This window comes from Chenopodium quinoa, unplaced genomic scaffold (genome assembly GCF_001683475.1).
Source record: "Chenopodium quinoa cultivar QQ74 unplaced genomic scaffold, ASM168347v1, whole genome shotgun sequence".
Taxonomy (NCBI): Eukaryota; Viridiplantae; Streptophyta; class Magnoliopsida; order Caryophyllales; family Amaranthaceae; genus Chenopodium; species Chenopodium quinoa.
This window is the reverse complement of record NW_018744878.1, coordinates 2222825-2244572: the sequence shown is the minus strand read 5'-3', so window position 1 is coordinate 2244572 and position 21748 is coordinate 2222825. Positions and strand designations below refer to the sequence as shown.

Here is a 21748-nt window from a genome sequence, read left to right as displayed (position 1 = left end):
ATTTGACCTGTTAGCTTATAGAACATACCCTTCCCGAAACTGATTCAAATTGACTTGCTACCTAAACTTGACAAAATTTGAACGATTAGCTCATATCAAACAGGATCACAGATGGTCTTTTCATAAAATGAAAATTATGTACTGTGTTATGTAGTACAAACAATCGTACAAGTGTGCAACTGTGCAAGTAGCTCATCAAAAGGTAGACATAAAAGACCTAAAAGTTCAATAAACAAATACATCTGTTTTATTCATAATCTATACACAAGCAGGTACGCGTTCATTTTCCTATAACGGCTAAAAGAACAGGCAGATGGCCGTGCAGTCATCAGGCCTTGCTGATGGAAAGTTGTGTGACCATGCTGCACGAGCTCTATATGTAACTGCTTCTGTGGCTGCCTCTTTGTTTTCTGCTGACCATACAACTGAGACAACTTCCTCATTGCTTAGCACATCCCACACCTGAATATTGCAGATTGAAAATAAGGCTATTAGAAACTGGGAATTTATTGACAGAAAAATGAGAAATATTGACCCCTGAAATGAACACTTTCGGCAGTTAGAAACTTACCCCATCGCTAGCCAGCACAAGGAAATGATCTTCTGAATTTAATCGGTGATGAGAAACCTCAGGAATGGCAATTAACCCGTAAGACTTCATATTGAAGTCTCCAAAAGCTCGAGACATAGCAAGGCCTGGGATGTTCTCTTCGGGTTGCCATATTCGTGGGATGTGTGTTTCATCCTCTAGAGCAAACACCTGACCTTTAGATTGTTTAATCCGATCAGCTTCAGCTGCATGACAAATACTGAGAAGGTAAACGGAGAAATTTTGTGTTTGATCTTAGAGCATGAAAGACTTTATACTAACTAGTTTGCAAGAACTCAAAAGTATTGACAGAGATACGTATAAACAGGATTCTTCACCAGGTACATCAGGCTTCAGATCCACTGTTAACTGAGTAGCTTGGACACCAAATTCAGTTATTGTTCCCAACACAGCGCGGGAATCTCCAAGATTAGCAATAACAAGATCTGCACCCTACTAACATTACCGGCCTTGTTAGTTAATCTTCCATTATTCGGATGGTTCAGTAACTAGAGAGGATCCTACATCGTTGTTGTTGTTCATACCTGTTTGATGACAACCACAGCAGTAGCTCCGCTGTGAGTAGAGTCCACATCCTCGGACTGCCTGAGCAGCTCATCCATTGCTTCGAAAGAACTAACAACACAAGCCTCATCCCATTCCAAAGATGATATTTGGTTTAATAGTAATGCAGGTAGCTGGTTTCTTACAAACATGCTCACTTTATGTCCATATATTCCATGCCCGTCGAAAAGGGCACATAATACCCCATCCTCTGTACTTCCATACCCCTTTCATAGACAATTGTATACCAAAGTAAGCAAAAAACACAATCCCTTGACTAACACATTACATATTATAAGGTAATACTTTGTACAATGTGTGTTCATCAACTTATTATCTTATTGATTTAGTTATTGTTGTATCATGTTCTTTCATTTTCTTCCATCAAAATGTACTATTAGTCATAATTTCAATAATGAAATTAAAACATGCACAAAAACAAGCTCTAGCAATTATATATGCACGAGATTTTAATGGTCAAAGATGTGCATTGAATAGAAAGTGCAATTCAAATCAAACCTCGCGGAGAATAGCAGCATCTTGATTTAGACCTTGGGCTCCTCGTCGAGAGTGCACAGAACCAACCTTAAGGCTTCTTTCAACAATGTGCAAGCAATTTTCATGAAAGCCATCTTCATGCACTTGAATATTTGAAGATACACAAGATATGCAATTTCCCATTTCTTAATTAGATTCTAGATTCTATTTCATTTTACTTTAAATGAGGTATTTCTTTTTTGTCTTTTTCCTTTGAATGAGGTATCTATTATGCTTGTACAATTTAACTTTGATTTTTCTTTATATAATAAGCTCCCCTAAAGTCTAAAATACTGTTGCCGACTTACGTACCAAAGGCTTGTAAAATATTAAACTTAATGCAATAAGTTTAATTAATAATATTGTTAATTAGCTAGAAGTATTATTTTAGATCACCTTTAGAATCTTCTGAGAGGGCATGTGTAAGTCATTGAATTGTACATCTATTGGATTCACATGTGCATCTCTAAATTTAAATAAGTTTAGAAAAAAAAACATCAGAAAAAAGAATGAACCTCCAACTTTAATGAAATTGTGAAATTTGGTTATTCATAGAGAATTAATCCAATAATCTTTATATCGAGTTTAGTGATTATGTAAATTTATCATGTATGACAATTGTTTGGCCATCGGTCATTCCAAGTATAAGTGGATGATGAGGCTTGATCGAACTTATAATCTCAAAATCACAATGCGAGCTCTTAATTTTCACCAATCTTGCTTGTTATTGATGATTAACTATTAGTTAGGTGTATCCGTGTATAAGTTGTGTATTGATATGTAAGCATGAGACCATTCACTATTTCAAAACTTTGAGTTGGCAAATCAACTCTCAAATGGTTAAATAACACTAGTTCGTATATTGCAACTTGACTTCGCGTGTGAGATTACATCATATGATAGTTAGATTCAGCTGTACAATTTAACAAATTAAAAAAATTAATACTCTTAAACTCTTTTTAAAGCAAAATAATGCAACTGTTCTTTCCATATTGTCTTTGAGCATTACCAATCCTTAGGTTAATGTATATTTCAACATATTAGATAACTCTTTAACCTTGTATGTAGTTCTATATTCATGAACTGAATAAAAATAATTTTGATTAATATTTTCCATAACCATGGTATATATTTCTTCACCATTCTCAAGTAATTAACGTAAATAAATGTCATTCTTTTTTTTGTAGACCTAAATCTAACCCCAATTAAAACAAATAAACTAGACCTTTTTTTTTCCTTTCTAAACCATGTTTTATTAGAAATAAAAGTACTACTTCACTTAAGATAAATAGATTATATATATAAATAGATAAATGGCATTTTTTTTTTAAAAGTTTATAATTTGTTAAATGACAAACTTTTAAACAAATCGAATGTACATCCGTTATAAAGTTGTAAAAGTGATTCTAAATTTGATAAAAGTGACCCCGATGTACAGTAAATTATTGTACATCAGATGTATACTAAAGTTACGTACTCTTGTTAAATTTGACTCTATCTATCATCTAATTTTATAGACGTTCTTGCATGTTTCACATATAGCACATACAATTGTATAGTATTTCATCATCACATTTTATTTTAACTTTATTAATATATTTATTTATGTGTTGCATGCAATAAAATATAAAATTAACCCTACTTTAATTTACTTTTGTTAATTTTGTATCGTGTAAAGAGATATAAATGATCAAAGAAGCTTGTAATCGAAAAAGAACAAATCTAGATTAACAACCTTAACGGAAAATGCAAAGAACCAACCTTGCACCTTCTTTGAATGAGCCCCGAATTTAATTTTCAATCATAAATTGTATTTCAATGTATGAAAATATATTCGTATAAAAGATACTGCAAAATCTATTTATTTTATTTTAATTTGACTGAGGTATCTCTTATACTTGAATGCTAAGTAAATTTGAAAGTTAGCAACAAACCAAGCTCCTTTTGCTGAGAGAATTTAACCTTTAGATTCTTTTGAAAGGGCATATAGGGTCATTGTACATGTATGGGATTCACTTCTCTTACTAATTTAAAATTGAGCGATTATATAATTGACTTTGGTTTTAATTAATTTATTATTTGGGAATATTGAATATTCTTTATACGAATATATTTGTCGTATTGCTATTCACATTGTCTATTGAAATTACTAATTTTTGGAATGGATTGGAGTATCTTATAAATAGTTTGAATGAGGAATGGATCGGAGTATCTTATAAATAGTTTGAATGAACAAATGAGGTACCAAACTCCGTGCTTTAATTTGAGGATTATTTTGTGCCAAATTTATTTAGTTCCATAAGGTGTTTTTTAACTACCAATTGACATAAAATTAGACACAGGTACTACATCTACGTTTATGTGACCAAACCACTAAATTTTTGGTTGCAGATTCTGTTAATCCTTCCTTTCTAGGTTACAGATTTTCTTTTTTTATTTTTTTTCTTTCTTTCAAAAAATGGTTGCAGATTTCCACAGTTACAACCTTTAATGACATTAATAATGTACTTTTAGGTCCTTGATGTTTACAGAGTTAGAACTTAAGGAGGTTCCGTCTTAAAATCATATGACAATATAGATAGTATAACTCTTCTTTAATAAATGTGGACTCTCACATATGGTGTTTGAGAAAACTATGCTTCAAACACTTAAATATCTCTTAAACATAATTACCATTATATACGCAATACAGGTGCATCACAAATAAAGTGATGAAATTTATATACACTGAACAGAATACATCCCTCAATCATTCCATTTTCAGAGCAAACATTATGACCCAGCAATCAGCCTTTGCAGCTTCAGAAATCGGATATGGGGTACGACCACATGAGCTTTAATCATCACCATGGAAACAGATAGTAAAGCTCAAGTTGTTGGAAGCAACAAACAGTCTTCTCTCTCCTGCAAGAACAAGCAGACAGCAGTGCAGTCGTCGACTTTTGCTGAAGGAAATTTGCGCTTCCATGCAGCGAGAGCTTCGTCTATAACTGCTTTTGCAGCTGCCTCCTTGTTCTTTACTGATCTCACAATTGACACAACTTCCTCGTTGCTAAGAACATCCCAAACCTGTATTTCAGACAAACACCAAAATAAGAAACTATATCCACATAAGACAATCACAGCTACGGGTCCATCATTTTCACGAGTCTTCAATTACTAGATGGATGAACAGGTTTCGTGCAAGATATATAACAATACTAATGATTGACATTGAAAAAATTGACCCTATGATGGTAAGAACACATTAAGCATTAAGAACCAGTGGTGAACTATCACACAAAAGACCAAGGAATAAAACTTATAATGATATTCTGGTTCATCAGAAGCAAAACTCAGCAAGCTTACCCCATCACAAGCCAGCACAAGAAATTGGTCTTCAGAGGTTACACGGCGATGAGTGATCTCAGGTGTAACAATGATCCCATAACTCTTCATATCAAAGTTTCCAAAAGCACGGGTCATGGCAAGACCTGGGACATCCTCATTAGGCAACCACACACGTTGGATGTGGGGCTGGCTCTCATGTGCAAACACCCTACCATTAGCTTTTTTAATCCGTTCAACTTCACTGGGTACATCAGGCTTATGGTCTTTTGTCAATTGAGTAGCTTGGATTCCATTTTCAGTTAATGTTCCAAGGACAGCCCGAGAATCACCAAGATTAGCGATAATAAGATCTTCACCCTGTTGACAACATATGGTTAGAATCAACACACAAATAATTCATTTTCCCTTCTTAAGATAACATGTTTCAAAATCATGACAGTTGAGTTGATTTCTTTCCTGTTTGACAGCAATCACAGCAGTACTTCCACTAAAAGAACAATCCACGGTCTCAATCAGATTTATCTCCTTGTCCATAGTTTTAAAGGAACTAACAAGAGCCTCATTCCAATCCATAAATTTCCTTTGGTTCAGTAGCAATGATGGCAGCTGGTTCCTTACTACTCTGCTCACTATGTGCCCGTTGCCTCCATGCCCATCAAAAACGGCACAGAATGCCCCATCCTCCATTCCATATCCCTGAATAAAACAAATAAACACCAAAAGTAAGCACAAATGAACCAAGAAAGGCCATGATATTATATTATCAGATATTTTAGCAATTAGAGGGATAATTTTCTACGCCAAACAACATCAATATAATTAGTATCAAAGCCAAACCTGGTAAAGAACAGCAGAATCTTGGTTTAGACCTTTGGCTCCTTGCTGAGAGTGCACAGAACCAACTTTATGTTTTCCACTGCCAATTGCAGATTGAATATGCAATGAATTTTCAAGGCACCCATACTCGTGTATTTGAATATTTGAAGTTACACAGGACGTGCAGTTTCCCATTTCTTAGGTACTGGTATCTTGAATGTCAACTGACTAGAATATTCAATCACTTGGAAGGAATACTTTTCAGTTTTCACAAATTAAGGAACCTCTAAGGCAGTATATATAATTACAGAAGGACGAATACGCGTACGGCAAGAGCGATAGTAAGGAGTTGAAAACTACAACTTGATTCAATTATATCAATTATTTATTTGTAATTTATTATTTGAGACTACCCATAGATCCGTCTTAAAGGACATCTGAGGTGTACATTATCATATGATAGCAATGTGAGAGAGGTCACAAAGTCAGGCTTTGGTTTAACTTTGAAGTTATTTTACTAATAGAGAAATGGTCACCCAGGGAACCTTAACTATAGGTAAAATGAAAAGAAATTATGTGTAATTTATATATTACATGAAAGATTCTAGTATGAGACGATCTCATGACTCAAGGCATAAAATATCACCCGTTTCTCCATAGAAGCCACCTTTGTATTGTATAAAAAGTCACCTTTATCTTACCATATAACAACATAATAGATGGCTAAAGATTTAATCAGTTACTCTACATGTAACCTGCAACAATTAAGGAACCAAACACAAAGTTGACCTGATAAACCATGCATTTGTTTTCCTTAAAAAAGAAACAGCCAATAATAAAAAAATAAATAATTATTCCTAAGACGTCTGTGACTGAAATTCATTTGGCATATTCTTGAAGGGAGAGCAAGGAATCTTACAAGGATGGCACACATTTGAATCTGTAAAACTATTACTAAAAATAAGATTCACAAAAAAACTGGAAGCAAATGATAGATTAAATCATATTCTTGACAGAAAAATAATGGAAGACATCTTCATATTGAATTGTAATTTAGCAGGTGTCACAGAAGAAATAAAGAAGGGAACGCCGTGACTCAAACTTGACGTGTCGGATGAAGAAAGGCAGTAGGAATTTATTTTTTAGTAATAACTTAATATTAAAGAAACCAATAACAGATTCTAAGGATTTGGACTAGCCTTCAAATTCCTCACATAATTTGCACTTTAAATATTCATATACTACCAGTTGACTTTGAATAATTCATTCATTCCGAAAATTGAAAAGTCTTTTTCCTAAATTCTTAGATTGGTTATACAGTATGACTTGTCATAGCCTCATAGGCCATGGTAAATTGGAGAATTTAAGGTAGAAGAAAAATCCAATAATGTCATATAAAATCATAATCAAGAAATAATTGTGACAAAACCCTCAATCACGTGGAGGACAAATACATAGGAAGGTAAATAACTTGTAGTTCATAGATTAAAAGAGCTATGACCTAGGAGCCAGTAATAGCTAAAACAAAACATGAAACTTCTAGCATGTAAAATAGCTGTAACTTAAGAGCAGTAAAATATTAGGAGAGTTAATGGGCTTTAGCAACAGAGGACTTCCTAAATCCATTATCAAGTTGCTAATCTGGAACACAGTAAAGGATTTGTATCATAAAATTGGATTCAGAAACACCCTATGTGTCTTTGAGTCTATATAATTGTCGAGGAAGTATTCAGATATATCATCGTCATAACCCCCTCTTTATATTTTCATTGTTTCACAAAATTGTCCGTAAACTCACCTCCCAAAATTAACAAGAATGTCCCAAACCCACATGCTTCAACCCCAGACCTATGGTTTTATGAGGTTTATCACCCCTCGTGTCCCCTTACCTCCAACACACACACACACACACACACACATTATAAAAAAGAAATATAATAATAACAGCCAATTGATCTGGCTATTGGGTAATCATATAAGTAAACGGAACTACACAAATTGTATTAGATTATGAATATTCATTAAGAAAACAATCTTTAGCTTCACGTGAAGAGACAGCCCCAGTGGTAAGTTGGTAACAATTTTAGTATCTTCTAAAAGACTAATACCATTAAACAAAATATTGCCAGTCACTTTCACAATTATCTCAGCCACAAAACGACAATATAAGCAATCAATTGCAAGTAGTAATATAAAGGAAGAAAAAATGGTCACCAAATTAATATGTGGTGATTAATAGAAGCTGAAAGAATAGAAAAAGGGACAAAGTCTAAGGGATGAACAAACAGATCAGCAACTCAAAGAGAGGTGAATATTATTATATGCTGAAAACCAAATTAGTCAAATGAATGGAAATGAATCCCTTTTTTTATTAAAAGAATAATTTCTCTGGCCGACTTTGGTATATTCTGGCCAATAATATTCAATTACAAAGTACACGATCAGCAAAAGTACTTATCACATATAGAAAGACAAAACAACAAAAGTAGGGCTGTGTTTGGCATCATGACATGTCATGGCATTCTAGCCAACTCAAATCACATACTTCGTAGTCGATTGAAGTTTTCAATGAGCAACTGTAATAGTTTCAAGTTAGCAAGCACATGGTAAGGTTCTCTTGAATTATGATGTCATATTTAGAATCACAAGCATACACCTGGATTTGGGAGGGTGGATTAGGTTGACATTGACTTGCATAAGAATAATGGCTCAATTGATAGGCTCCATGTAATCTTGTTGCTTTGTTCTTATCAGCTCAATTGGTAGGCTCCAGATAAGCACGCTTCTTCTTATCTACTTATGCTTATAGCCCATCTAAATTCCTAAGCCAACCACCTCCAAGATTAACAAATATTTATATACTTAGCTATAAAGAAATGCCTATTTGAAAAATGAATTATTTCAGCCTTTTAGAGGGACATGCCCGAAACATGCATACAAATATGAAAGTAGTGGTTGAAGAATCTTGCTTTATTCCATATATACGTAGTATTATACTTCGTATATCTATAGGTAAAAGGTTGCAAGTGGGTTGTAGTCTAAGTTCTATTCCAAGTACCATAGGTACTCATCAATTTCAATGATTGCACCTCTTCAAGTGTTGTGAGAATTTGAGTCATGATATGAGCCAGTTGATTTAAATATCACAGCTAACTTTGGGACATTCCTTACCAAAAGGCTACAGGAAGAATTAGTGTTTCGCACACAAAATTGAAGATATAGACTAATGGGCACAATGCCATGAGACGCCATAAACAACACCAAGTTAACAACCTCACCTTCTAATACTAGCATTCTAGAAGAAACTATGAAGTAAGAAGCATGGCTACTTTTATGTCTCATGTAATCATGTAAATAGCAATATAGGTGGTACAAACGCCAGATAAGAAACGAACTCTCAACCTCATACTAAGGAGACGATATTCCTAAACACCGGAACATTCGTTGCTTATTATGTCTCACACGTATAAAGATATAGGTGAAGCAACAAAGGCAACAAATGAAGTAGTACTATTTAAAAACCTTTTACAACCAGTCTTTTAAAAAATTGGATCAAGAAACAGCTTCCGAGAAAGAACATAAGGCAAATGCCATAAACAAAGTTTTTAATCTTGAACATCACCCAAGTCGTATCACATGCTTTAATTATATTGTAATGGCCCATAACAAAATTTTTAATCTTGAACATCACCCAAGCCCACATGCTTAGAGACAAAATCACATTGTTAATTAAGCATAACAAAGAAATATAGAACTATAGAAGTCTACCATAAACAAACTAATACAAGTATAAAAATTGTATCCTATTCAAACATCAAGAAATATTTAATCAAAAAATGATCTTGTTAACTCCTTTGGCATTAGACAAGTTACAACCAAAATCCCAGTGTCAAACAATCAGAATTAAGCAAAAGCAATCCAGCAGATTAATCTCATAAGCAACATCATCAAAATCACAAACGATTATTATCGAAATTCGAAACGAGAATTGAATTAACTATACATAAGCATTCATTACCAGGCAATGTCTATGATCTTCTACTGCAACAACAGCAACCATCTCAATCAGAGATAATAATTATAAACAAATTGACCTCCAATTAATCAAATTCCATAATGCTGCACCATCTTCGTCAATCCAGTTTTTGAAACAATTTCTGCACAAAAATTTAAAAATCATTAGTACCAAGTAATATTAGCTCTGGAAATCTTCAGACCCAACGATTTAACATCAAAATCAAGCTGATTAATTGGTAATTGATTCAATTTTTGGCTGAATTCTAGGGTTTAATTTGACAAATGTAAGTGTGGTACAGACGATTATGACTATTATTATGGCGCCAAAATCTGAACTCACCGAATTGCTTCAAATTGAGATGAGATGACAAATTTTTTGCTCAATTCCACGCCTTTCGAATTGGAAGATCAAATTTTTAGGATTTATCCATCCATGACTCTTCGCCTTCCCCATTATTGGAGGCTTTCTGTTGTTCAAAGTATTGAGTATTGACTTGAGACTTGAGAGTCAAGATTCATGAATTTTCAATTAAATATTTAAAATCCCTTGTTTTGTAAAAAAAAAATAAAAATAAAAAATAAATAAAATTTGATAAATTATACTTGGAAAGTCAGTAAATTTACAATAGTACGTTTGCATAGATGTTGGGTATTTGTTTTACTTTAATACACTATATACTCTTTTTTTTATAGGTAAGGAGAATGCGTCATATTGAATCAGACTCTCTTAGCTTATAGAATTACAAATACATTTAAATACATAGTATAGAGATAATGATAGTTAAGATAACGTAATACTAAATAGTACTAAAGTTTAAAGTAAGATTTTAATATGTATTTTGGAAATATGTCTACGTCCGAGGCTCCGAGCAAAAGAAATTTGAAAGGCAATAGTTATAGCATAGTCATCAACTAAGGTCAGGTACAGTTGAACAAAATGATCTAAGTTATAAAGTTTGATTAACAAAATCTCTAATGTACACTAATCATCTTTATGCACAAAGCATTATGTATTGATTTTGGTTTATAGCTATATAAACCTTTGATTGTTAAACTCATTTCTTATATAAATGTATATTGGGGTGCATGTCCTAATAATAATAGAGATTCTAACTTTCTAATAAATATTGTTGTATGTAGTACAAAATATTTTTCCATTTGTTAAAGCCTTAAAGCTAAGTTAGAATATTCATGAGGTTTGAATGTTGAAAATGAGGGGTTAAATGTGACAATTACTTCTTCTTTTTTCCCCTCTTTATAATGAGTTTGGAAAAATACTTCCTACACTCCTAGGTGTACCAAGGTACATGTAGAAATCTTCACATAAAAAACCATAGATTATATGCAAAAAAGTGAAGAAATTAAGCCGATCACTACATTAATGCTCATATCACATAATCACATATGTATAAAATGTATACAACATAAAATGTCAAAAAAAATAAAAAAATAAAGATAGCAAGGAAGTTCTAGTATGTCATCCATCACAAATTGCTATACTTTCCCATAATACTTTACAATTCATTTGCACAATGCACATTCACAGTACCAACCCATTTGACAGAAGAGAACAGATGATCTGAGACAAGATCTATCCAATCCGAGGCGAAATTTAAGTAGAGGGAGCATATAAGAAGCCTTGAATATCTCTAAAATTTTCCCTCATTCAAAGAAACCTTCCACAACTCAAATCACCAATAAGCGAAAAATCGGTCCATTGAGTCCTCAATTTCGAGCCTAAATCACCTATTCGATCTTATCAGCAGGGTTTACTGATGTCCACAAATTATGTTACAAATCATTGGTCTTAAGTAAAATGTTCCTCCAGTCAAGTAACCAAGTGAAGTAGCAAGATACCATAAATTTTTTTTCAACAATGATAAGAAAAAGAGAACCTCATCTTTCAAAATTTGGTTTGTGCACACTGTGTTCTAGTCCTTTTTCTGTAAGAAGTAGCAAACAGCAGTGCAATCGTCGCACCTGTTATACGCAATCTTGGTCTTCCATGCTGCAACAGCCGCATCTACAACTGCTTTTGCAGCCATTTCCTCATTCTCTACGCTGCATACTATTGATGTTACCTCCTCATTGCTAAGCACATCCCATATACCATCAGTAGCAAGCAAGATAAAGACGTCGTCAGAAGTTATCTGATGATAAGTTATAACTGGTGTACTGATTATGCCATAGTTTTTCATAACAAAGTCTCCAAAGCAACGAGACATAGCAATCCCTGGAGTGTAAACTCGAGGCAACCATGCTCGGGGAGCACCCGGTTCATCCTTTAAGGCGAACACCCTACCGTTGGAGCTTCTAATTCTATCAGCTTCATCTGCATGACATATCAATACACATAAATACAACCATACTCATAGAAAAAAACAGGGCCTTATTCTCTGTTAGAAAAAAAAAAAAAAAAAAACCGAAGACTTGTAAACATAATTTTGCTTAATTAATTACCAGGTGTGCCAGGCTTTAAATCAATGGTTAATTGAACAGTTGTAATTCCAACTTCTGATTTTGTTCCTAGTATAGCCCTTGAATCTCCAAGGTTTGCAATCAAAAGATCATCAGCCTACACAAAACATTATGTCAGAAACAGAAAATAATACAAAGTATAATCACGCTCCAATTCTAAATAATAGGCCATATCTCTATTTCAAATCATCGTTATAAAAAATAATATAAGCCCCTTTTGGACATGTAAAATTTTTTGTTGTGATGGATAGACTAATGATATGCTAACTCGATTCCTTAAAAACATGACTCATACACACGTGTTATGTGGCCTATTTCTTAGGAACGGAGGGACAACTTTACTCAGTAGATGAATGCTTTTTGAAAAAATTAGTCTTACACTCTTATTTACTGAGAGTATAGCGTACCTGTTTGAGAGCTACAACAGCAGTACTACCACTGAAAGAAAAATCCACTTTTTTCACCATTTTTATCTGTTCATCCATCTCCGGAAATGCATTCATGTATGCCTCCTCCCACTCTAGGAGTTCATTGTTCGGCGATGAGCCACTGTAGTTACTTGAATGGCTTTCGGAGTAGTTCTCATTCACCTCCGCAACTGCATTCTTTTTGTCAAGTAATAGCAAAGGCAAGCGACGACTGATGATCTTGCTTGCTAGATGGCCGTTCTTCCCATGACCATCAAATACTCCACAAAGTACACCATCTTCTGATCCATAGCCCTTTAAAACAGAAAAGATATTGGTTATTACTTGGGTAGGGGAGATTTTGTAAACTAATACAAGTGCTTGTGTATGATATAGTATTGTAAGTAAAGTATTGTCCTTGTCAAAGTTGTTGATAGAGTCGTCAACTTTTTAAGTGAAGGTAGACCTGGTCATTGGGCGCGTTGGGTTATGGACCTTATGGGTCAATATTAGGTTGAGTCATGAGTGAGTCACCATATACGGGTTAAAAATGCTTGGGTGAAAGATTGTCACAAGTGAATATGTAAATTATAGAGAAATCATTTTAGCCTTAAAAGCCTTAAAATTTGACCACTTATACAAAATGGTTGAGATATCATTTTAGTCTTACATCAACTCTTATTAATAATATTAAAATTCTTTCAGTTTATTAAAACTCTTTATAATATAATATATATAAATCTTTTGAATTCAACCCCCTAAACTCTTAACAGATAGGTACTCATAATGAAATAATTTTGTAAACATCAAGTTATTAAAGTGAGAGTTAATCAAATGTTTGGGTTCCCAATTAAAGTTATCTAGTACTTTGTTGATTTTTTTCCATGTCATAAATAAAAATTGGTCCATGTACATATTTTTTGATAATTTAAATGGAAGGGACTAATAAAGAAATTAAGAGCAAATATGTTTAATCAAAAGTTAATAAAGAGCAAATAAATGGGCTGATATAGATTTGGACCATGTATATTGGGTGGGCCTTTTAACATGCTTGCACATGCGCACGAGGCACAAGCCGCAAGACTAGTACGCCCGGCTTATAATATTCTTGAGACCAACCGAGTCATATGCGTCATCCCAACCATAATCACCACTTTTTGGGAATAAAAAATTAACTTTTAATTATTTTTAGTACTATAGATTTTAATTTAGGTTACAATTAAATAAAATAGTATAGATTTTAGGTAAGATATAAATTAAATTTGGTAAGATATGAGAACTTATTCAACCAAACATTTGAAATGATGATTAGTTGCCTAATCAATGGTTTGATCTCTAGAATTTTTGTTAGGTACACAAAAAAAGGGATTACTACATACTTTAGGCTATGAGTCTATGACCAAGATAACCTCAAACTACTTTGTATCAATTGTATGATATTTCAAAAAAAAAAAAATGTATGTAATTATGAATTAAAATTCTTAGCCTTTAATAGCACGAGTCTTTTGTAACTATAATAATGTATGATGGTTTTTTTTTTTTTTTTTTTTTTTTTTGTGAAGACGTGTATGTTGGTATATAATTGTACTTAGATGATACTTCTTATAGCTCAATATAAACGAATGTTAGTAGAGTCAATGAAGACTTAATATCACTATGCGACTATTAATTCTATAATTACTATTGTGTTTTTAAAATTCGGAATATTAGATTTCCGCAATTCTAAACTCCATACACCATCAACTATTCACAAAATACAAAACCTTAAAGCAAAATTCTCTTAATAAAAATAAATGTCAATTTACTCAAAAGTATTATAACTAATCACTCAAAGCAAAATAAAAATATCAATTAGCTCAAAAGTATTCTAAATTAATCATTCAAAGCATTCTAATTTTTTTATTAAGTATTTAGAGAGTCATAAAAACGGGTTCTATCTATCTATCTATCTATCTATCTATCTATCTATCTATCTATCTATCTATCTATCTATCTATCTATCTATATATATATATATATATATATATATATATATATATATATATATATATATATATATATATATATATATATATATATATATATATATATATATATATATATATATATATATATATATATATATATATATATATATCCCCTATCTTAAAGCATTCCAAATACTTTACTATAATTTTCATGATCTCCTATAACTAGAAGGGAAGCTTTGACACTTGAGCTATCCCTCTATCTCAAAACATTCTAAGTAAATCAACTCAATTACTACGTACAATTTTCTATTATACACCCGAATGTACCTAATTTTAATTACATTCGGGTATGCCATGAACTCCATTTTATTCTACAGACATATATATAATGGAAAGCAAAAAGAAATGATCTTCAATCTCATAATGTACGCCTAAATTAACCAAATTAAATGCCTGTAAACTAGTAATACCTGACATAGAACAGCACAATCTTGATTAACAGGCTTACACCCACGTTGAGAATGAATAGAAAATCCAGATTTGATCTGTTGATCATTATTTTTCATACCATCTTGATCATAAATCACGCTTCCAAGACCATCAGGAATAACCGAAATCGGAGCCGATGCACTCACCCCCATTAAATTAACAAATTATGTGAAACTACGATAGTATATAGTATAATATAATCTACCTTATTATTCTTTATATCTACACAAAATGTGAAATAATGTTATGAACTACAAAAAGTCTTGCGATTTCGAAAAGTTCATTAAAATGTAGATTATATAACATGAAAAAAAAAGTACCTAACTAATGAAAAAAAAGGTCGTTTATTTAAACTAGTCAAGTTGGCTTTTTATTTGTTTTTCATTACTTTTATATATGTTGATAAATGATGATGACCCCTGAAAAATATTAAAAATTTAAATGAGGTGTGTCCATGTAGGAATGATTTGTCTTATTAATTACAATAATATTATGTAGTTGTTGGACTTGTTGCTTTGTTGTAATTATCCGTTCTTGGATTTATAATAGGAAAAGGTCTTACTTAGCTAGGTGTTATAATGAATTTTGCTTTTGGATAAACACAAAGCTAGATAAACATACTCTAAAGCTGTCTTATCACATCAGTTTTTTTTTTTTTTTTTTTTAAAAAAAAAAATTAATTTGTTTTTAATTATATTTAAAAAAAAAATACAATTTTATTAGTTATACCCGTACAAAAAATTAATTCTTTAGGGTAACGATAATCTAGTCTTAGTTTGATCTTATCTAATTTTAATACAAAGTAAAATTTAGTATTAGGTTCCCCAAATAATTAGTGAACATAGCCTAATCAACGTCATAATATAGTTTATTGAATAAGATCATACATTATACACAAATAAAATTTTTAAATTTGATTTAATTTCGTCTTGGTTTTATTTTATTTGCCTCAATCCAAAAAGACTCAAAACAATAGCAAAATGAAACAAGTGCACAAATACTATGAAGGGGAGTAGAAGTAGTTGAATAAATAAAGGTTGCAACTTGCAAATACTCAAAAGTTCATGATTACTAAATTTATTAACAACTAGGGTTTATCCTATACGCGCGAAAGAGTTAGCTCTTGCATAGAACTTGTATTAGCGCGTATTTACACCTTTGGTTTGGGTGGTAGACCAGCTAGTTTTAATACCTACTATTTGGTTTATGTGTCTATGTGGTTTTGTAAAAGTATAAAAAAAAAGCCACCAAAATCTTTAATGACAATTATTTTTTAAAACCCTGAAAAGTTTGACAGTGTTATTTCAAAATTATTATTAAATAATATTTAATTGATTTGCATCCCTTCATATCTTAAGCTAGTTTAGAACTCTTAATTAATTTGCATGATTCAATAATACTTAACGTATTTTTCTTCAAACAAATTTTTTTTGAGCTTGGTCATATGGAGTAATAATATGTGAAATGTTCGTTGTATCTATAAACTTAATAATGTAAGTTCAATGTTCTACGACCATCTAATATCTACTTCTATATTTTATACTAAAGCAATAACCACTTAGTTATATTTTTCCTCTTAAATTCTCTCCATATTGAATACATTTTATTTTTTATCATCGATGTCCCTCAATTTTAGAATTTAAAAGTTATTTATACCTCTAATTAACATCTGCTCAAATATCATTATTTGATATGAATGTCATTTAAATTCTACGTTGTTTATGTGAGTGCCATCAAATAATGTACAATTGAAAAGCTAATAAACATTAACAATATTTGTAATTAAAGGACAACAAAATTTTAAATAAGAAGAGCAACTACGAAAGAGTAAAAATAAATCATCTCGTGGTAATAAATAAAGTCTTCGTACATACAATTTTTTTCCTTTATAAATAATAATAACATATGAAGTACAAAACATTATAATTATTTTATTTTATTTTTTAAAAAAAGGCATTAAAGTTTTTGTTAAAAAAAACTTTGTATTAATTGATGGTATGTTTAATGAGGAAAAAAAAAACCAATTATATATATTAATGAGAGTAAACATATTAATGAGGGTAAAAAAGTAGATATACATTTTTGTACATAATTTTTTTACATATTTTTGAGGGTATAGTTGGTAACACACTATTTTTAAGAGTTCTTTCTAATTTTTATAAGGTAGGGATATAAGGTATGGAAATAACAATTCATATAATTGTCTCATATTGTTTTGTTTGAAGGTAAAATGTCTCTGTCAATTTGTCATCAATTTTATCCACTTGGTCTCTTTGTTCAACACATTAATGCATTATAAGTTGAATTACAAGTTGCATATATACAAAACCGGGAGAGCCACTAAAAGTGCTTATTAAACACATTAAATATAAATACTTTGTATATAAATGTTAAATGTGTTGAAGACATAATAAAGTACTTCGTAATATAAATTTATAATGGTTTTTAAGCTATCATGTACGTAAAGCTAGATAATTTATTGACTCGGAAATAATAGGAAGTTGAATAGAAACAAGAATAAGAAAGCAAATTTAATATTCTAGCAGCATTATGAATAACAATTACAGGACAAAATAATAGATGCTGCTTACAAAACAATTTTGAAAGAATTCCTAAACAAATAAATATCAGTTCTCTCCCAATTTCTTCCTTCAGTAAAAGAAAGAAACTAAACAAGGTTACTTGCTCTGAAATGAGGCTGTACATAACCTTTTGCCATGGCATAAATGGCCTCTAAATTCGCGGCGTACATGTCCAAAGCTCGAGCTTGTATAGTTGTATGCACTATCCTGCAGAGTAAGCTCATGCTTCACAGCACAGATCCTCGAGTTCCAACAGATTGAATCATGACTCCGTTATCATGCTTACATTGAGCCATATGTAATAACCAACAACATACATAACCCAAGTTTAAACTAGTATATAATCGAAAATTAGATTAAACTTAATCACATTTGTGAAGTCTCCCAAGAAGAAGTGAAAAAAAAAAAAAAAAAAAGGCAGCAATTAAGTATTGGTGTCATCTGACATATACATTTATACTTGTTCACAAGACCTTCACAACCCATTTGCACAATGCACATTAACAGTCCATTTTGATAGAGGAGATTAGAGGCAGAATTCAAGAAGTAGATAACTCAAATCCCTCTAAAAAAATAGACTAAATGTCTCTCATTTCAAGCAAAATCCTTCCATTCCGAGCCACAATCTTTCAAGCTTGCTTGTTCAGCCATGACTAACAAGCGAAAAATCACTCCTTTGAGTCCAATCGATCCCTCCATTTCGAGCCCAAATCACCTTATCTAGTCAGTAGGTGTACTGATCTTCACACATTTACTGTCAGTAGCCTACAGTATAAGGTTTCTTCACCTTAAGTAAAGTGGCCAGTTAAGCGGCTATTAACCTTTGTTATGATGATAGTTTAAATGAATTGAACCTCATCTTTCAAGAGGTAGGTGAGCTTGTACCAGATCTGTTCTTTTTCTGTAGAAAGTAACAAACAGCAGTGCAATCGTCACGCTTGTCATGTGGAATCTTCTTCTTCCATGCAGCAACAGCAGCATCTACAACTGCTTTTGCTGCCATCTTTTCATCCTCTGCGCCGCATACAGCTGATGTCACTTCATCAATGCTAAGGACATCCCATACCTGTAATTCAAACAGGTTTCGCTTCAGATCAGTCTCGTCTTTAACAACACATATCTTGTAAGAAAACAAAACAATTGATCAAATCACTCCAATGTAGGAAGATAATTAAAAGGACTCAGAGCTTACTCCATCAGTAGCAAGCAAGATAAAGAGGTCATCCGAAGTTATGTGGTGATGAGTGAATACTGGAGTACAGATTATGCCATAATGCTTCATAACTAAGTCTCCAAAGGAGCGAGACATGGCCATCCCTGGACTTTGAGAATGAGGCATCCACGCTCGCTGTAGACTTGGTTCATCCCTCAATGCAAACACCCTGCCTTTGTACCTCCTTATCCTATTGGCTTCCTCTGCATAATTACAGTGAAAACGTAACTACATTGATTCAGAAGCAAATAATAGGCCTTAAAAGAACCCGAAAATGATAACATATCTGCTTATATACCAGTAGTGCCGGGCTTTAAATCAGTGGTTAATTGAACAGATGTTACTCCATTTTCGCCTCTAGTCCCTAGGATAGCCCTCGAATCCCCAAGGTTAGCAACAAGAAGATCATCACCCTGCTCATCAAAATTCTTCTACTGTCAAAATCCATGTTAAACAACATATAATCAAGTTTACATAAATGTTCTGTCTTACTATAACAGACCTGTTTCAGAGCTACTACAGCAGTACTTCCACTGAAAGAATAATCGAATTTTTTGACTGACTTAAGCACTTCATCCATTGCATCAAAGGCATTGATACACGCCTCCTTCCATTTAAGGACTTCCAAGTTTGGTGATGAATCACTGCTGTTACTTGATTGGGTTTCTAAGTTATTCACATTAGCCTCTGACGACGACACTGCATTATTCTTTTGATCTAGCAGTAGCAATGGCAACCGGTATTTGATTGCCTTGCTTGCATGATGACCGGTTTTTCCATGACCATCAAATACTCCACAAAATACACCATCTCTTGATCCATAACCCTTTAAAAAGAAATGAAGACAGATAATCATGGTATAATCATACTAATACTAATCTTTTCTATAATTCGCCTTCTAATTATACGAATGCTCTATCAATAAATCATCTTTACCCTGTTCTGTAGTATTATATCAGCCATACATACTCAATTGTGAATCATCCTGAATTAATTCTACCAAATGTTCAAACTAATTATTAGATGTCTAACAGTTTTTTCATCTCAAACTCATATGCATCAAACCTACAAAAATTTCAAAACTTATAACTTACAAATATGCAAGATAATATAACAGCATATGAAATGAAACGAGCAGTGATAAGCCAATCTGAAGGCACAAGATCTGAAGAGCCCGTTAACACGAATCGTACATAAACATCAAAATTCTGAGGATTGAACAAGAGTTCCTCCCCAAAAGAAACAACAAACATAACAAGTTGACCAAAAAACAGGTAGAAATTTACCTGACAAAGAACAGCACTGTCTTGATTAACTCCTTTACCACCTTGCTGCGTATGAACTGATCCAAATTTGATCTGTTGATTACGTTTCATACTATTTTGATCATAAGCAACACTTCCTAGACCTTCAGGAAGTACTGGAGATGATGAAGTACCTCCCATTTTACAAAAATCTTCTGAAATTCTTGGTTTTTATTGGTTCCTGCATAAACTTTATGCTGTTATAAAGTCTTAGCATTATTTTATATGTTTCCCTGGAATTAAGTAAGATTATATAAGAGATCTAGAAGGTACTTATGAGTACCAAAAACTGAAAAGGGTCGGTCCAAATTTCTGTTAATTATCAGTTAAATTGGCTCATTCTTTCTAATTTAATTTTTCTGATGGACTGCAACAATTAATGGTCCCTTAATATGCAAGTTGAGGTGTAGACATGTATAATATATATGCCCTTTATTAATTAATTACTATTACATTAATTTGTATTATCCCTTTCTACGCTCAAATAGTATAGAAAAGGTCTCCTACCAATAAGTCAGATCTATTATCAGAATTTGGAATAATCTATTAGGGAATTAAGGTTTTAATCCTTGTTAACTATAATCGAGACATCGAGTTGTGTAAAGCTTAATTAATTATTTTTGTAACGGGGTTCTAGCTACCTCATAAAAGTTTGGATGCACCTTGATATCTCAACATCAACTAAACTCAACTTGTTTTTATAAGATGAAAAGAACATATCTTTTAAAATACGTACGAATTATGTAACAACATTGGGGTTTGGATTGGGGTGGGGGGACAGTCCAAATGTCCAATGCATAAGTAATAGTGTAATACATACATGATACACCCATTTTGTATTATTGTTGCCAAATTAATTGGAACTTTGGAAGGGTATATTCCATATTTGCTATAGAATACAAATAATAGTCTATTATTTTCAGCAAATTGGGAACTTTATCAATATTATAATTTTGTGCCCTTTTTACCTGCTTCATTTATCAAAATTGGTCAACTTCTTTTATCAAGTGGCAGATTTGTCTTTCCTTTTTTAAAAACACCTGGCCAACAGCTGCTGATTAGCATCAATATAATACAAAGGAGTATTAATCAAATAATTAATTAAACAGCTGCTACTTGATGAAAAGGTCGAAATTTTTATTAATTAAACAGCATAAATAAGAGTAATCTTGATTAAAATTATTAATTAAAAAAAAAAAGACGTATAACATTTTGCTACAAAGTTGACATATTTAGGGTCGAAATTGCATAGGTATGTAGCCGTGATATGCTTAAAATTCATATTACAGGGTATTTTAGGGATCTTGGGAACTTACAAGAGATATTTTCGAAAATTAATTAAGTGATATTTAAGTAAAGATCCTCGAATTGATTATATCAAACAAATTGTTTGATTACACTTTTGTTGAACAAACCAAATACCAACTTAACCAAAAATGAAACAGACATAAA

The 21748-nt window shown here is 32.2% G+C and overlaps 4 protein-coding genes across 6 annotated transcripts; all 4 read right to left on the bottom strand.

The window, feature by feature from the left end:
- Positions 1-93: 93 nt before the first annotated feature.
- LOC110705485 (probable protein phosphatase 2C 72) lies at positions 94-1924 on the bottom strand. The gene is made up of 5 exons (XM_021883368.1): positions 1673-1924; positions 1135-1380; positions 928-1042; positions 572-795; positions 94-462 (listed from the first exon to the last, which is right to left on the bottom strand). Exons 1-5 carry the CDS (start codon positions 1832-1834, stop codon positions 298-300), a joined length of 912 nt encoding a protein of 303 aa, XP_021739060.1. The 5' UTR covers positions 1835-1924; the 3' UTR covers positions 94-297.
- A 2331-nt stretch (positions 1925-4255) lies between these two features.
- LOC110705484 (probable protein phosphatase 2C 72) lies at positions 4256-10362 on the bottom strand. 3 transcript variants are annotated; one of them, XM_021883367.1, is made up of 6 exons: positions 10194-10362; positions 9855-9993; positions 5858-5936; positions 5477-5716; positions 5039-5377; positions 4256-4759 (listed from the first exon to the last, which is right to left on the bottom strand). In XM_021883367.1, exons 4-6 carry the CDS (start codon positions 5705-5707, stop codon positions 4559-4561), a joined length of 771 nt encoding a protein of 256 aa, XP_021739059.1. In that variant the 5' UTR covers positions 5708-5716; positions 5858-5936; positions 9855-9993; positions 10194-10362; the 3' UTR covers positions 4256-4558. The 3 variants fall into 3 exon arrangements, 2 of the variants coding, with proteins under 2 accessions (XP_021739059.1, XP_021739058.1); XR_002508084.1 differs by lacking the exons at positions 9855-9993; positions 10194-10362 and having other exon boundaries at positions 4256-4460; positions 4506-4759; positions 5858-9841; XM_021883366.1 differs by lacking the exons at positions 9855-9993; positions 10194-10362 and having other exon boundaries at positions 5858-9841.
- Positions 10363-11206: 844 nt separating this feature from the next.
- LOC110705483 (probable protein phosphatase 2C 12) lies at positions 11207-15624 on the bottom strand. Its single transcript, XM_021883365.1, has 4 exons — positions 15179-15624; positions 12739-13053; positions 12314-12428; positions 11207-12185 (listed from the first exon to the last, which is right to left on the bottom strand). The coding sequence occupies exons 1-4, from the start codon at positions 15347-15349 to the stop codon at positions 11785-11787; spliced, it is 1002 nt and encodes a 333-aa protein (XP_021739057.1). The 5' UTR covers positions 15350-15624; the 3' UTR covers positions 11207-11784.
- A 2031-nt stretch (positions 15625-17655) lies between these two features.
- LOC110705482 (probable protein phosphatase 2C 72) lies at positions 17656-20642 on the bottom strand. The gene is made up of 5 exons (XM_021883364.1): positions 20279-20642; positions 19495-19818; positions 19291-19405; positions 18972-19195; positions 17656-18845 (listed from the first exon to the last, which is right to left on the bottom strand). The coding sequence occupies exons 1-5, from the start codon at positions 20435-20437 to the stop codon at positions 18642-18644; spliced, it is 1026 nt and encodes a 341-aa protein (XP_021739056.1). The 5' UTR covers positions 20438-20642; the 3' UTR covers positions 17656-18641.
- Between the last annotated feature and the right edge of the window lie 1106 nt (positions 20643-21748).

Bases quoted from the DNA above. Each gene is read 5' to 3' on its own strand.
- LOC110705483 (XM_021883365.1), bottom strand. From the start codon at position 15,349: ATGGGGGTGAGTGCATCGGCTCCGATTTCGGTTATTCCTGATGGTCTT. The intron at 13,054-15,178 runs GTATTACTAGTT...TCTGTTTTAAAG, and splicing joins ATTGTGCTGTTCTATGTCAG to GGCTATGGATCAGAAGATGG. The intron at 12,429-12,738 runs GTACGCTATACT...TGTTTTGTGTAG, and splicing joins CTGTTGTAGCTCTCAAACAG to GCTGATGATCTTTTGATTGC.
- LOC110705484 (XM_021883366.1), bottom strand. From the start codon at position 6,031: ATGGGAAACTGCACGTCCTGTGTAACTTCAAATATTCAAATACACGAG. The intron at 5,378-5,476 runs GAAAGAAATCAA...TGTTGTCAACAG, and splicing joins CTGTGATTGCTGTCAAACAG to GGTGAAGATCTTATTATCGC. The intron at 4,760-5,038 runs GTAAGCTTGCTG...TCTGAAATACAG, and splicing joins TTGTGCTGGCTTGTGATGGG to GTTTGGGATGTTCTTAGCAA.
- LOC110705485 (XM_021883368.1), bottom strand. From the start codon at position 1,834: ATGGGAAATTGCATATCTTGTGTATCTTCAAATATTCAAGTGCATGAA. The intron at 1,043-1,134 runs GTATGAACAACA...TAATGTTAGTAG, and splicing joins CTGTGGTTGTCATCAAACAG to GGTGCAGATCTTGTTATTGC. The intron at 463-571 runs GTAAGTTTCTAA...TGCAATATTCAG, and splicing joins TTGTGCTGGCTAGCGATGGG to GTGTGGGATGTGCTAAGCAA.
- LOC110705482 (XM_021883364.1), bottom strand. From the start codon at position 20,437: ATGGGAGGTACTTCATCATCTCCAGTACTTCCTGAAGGTCTAGGAAGT. The intron at 19,819-20,278 runs GTAAATTTCTAC...TTCTTTTTAAAG, and splicing joins ACAGTGCTGTTCTTTGTCAG to GGTTATGGATCAAGAGATGG. The intron at 19,196-19,290 runs GTATATAAGCAG...GTAATTATGCAG, and splicing joins TTTAAAGCCCGGCACTACTG to AGGAAGCCAATAGGATAAGG.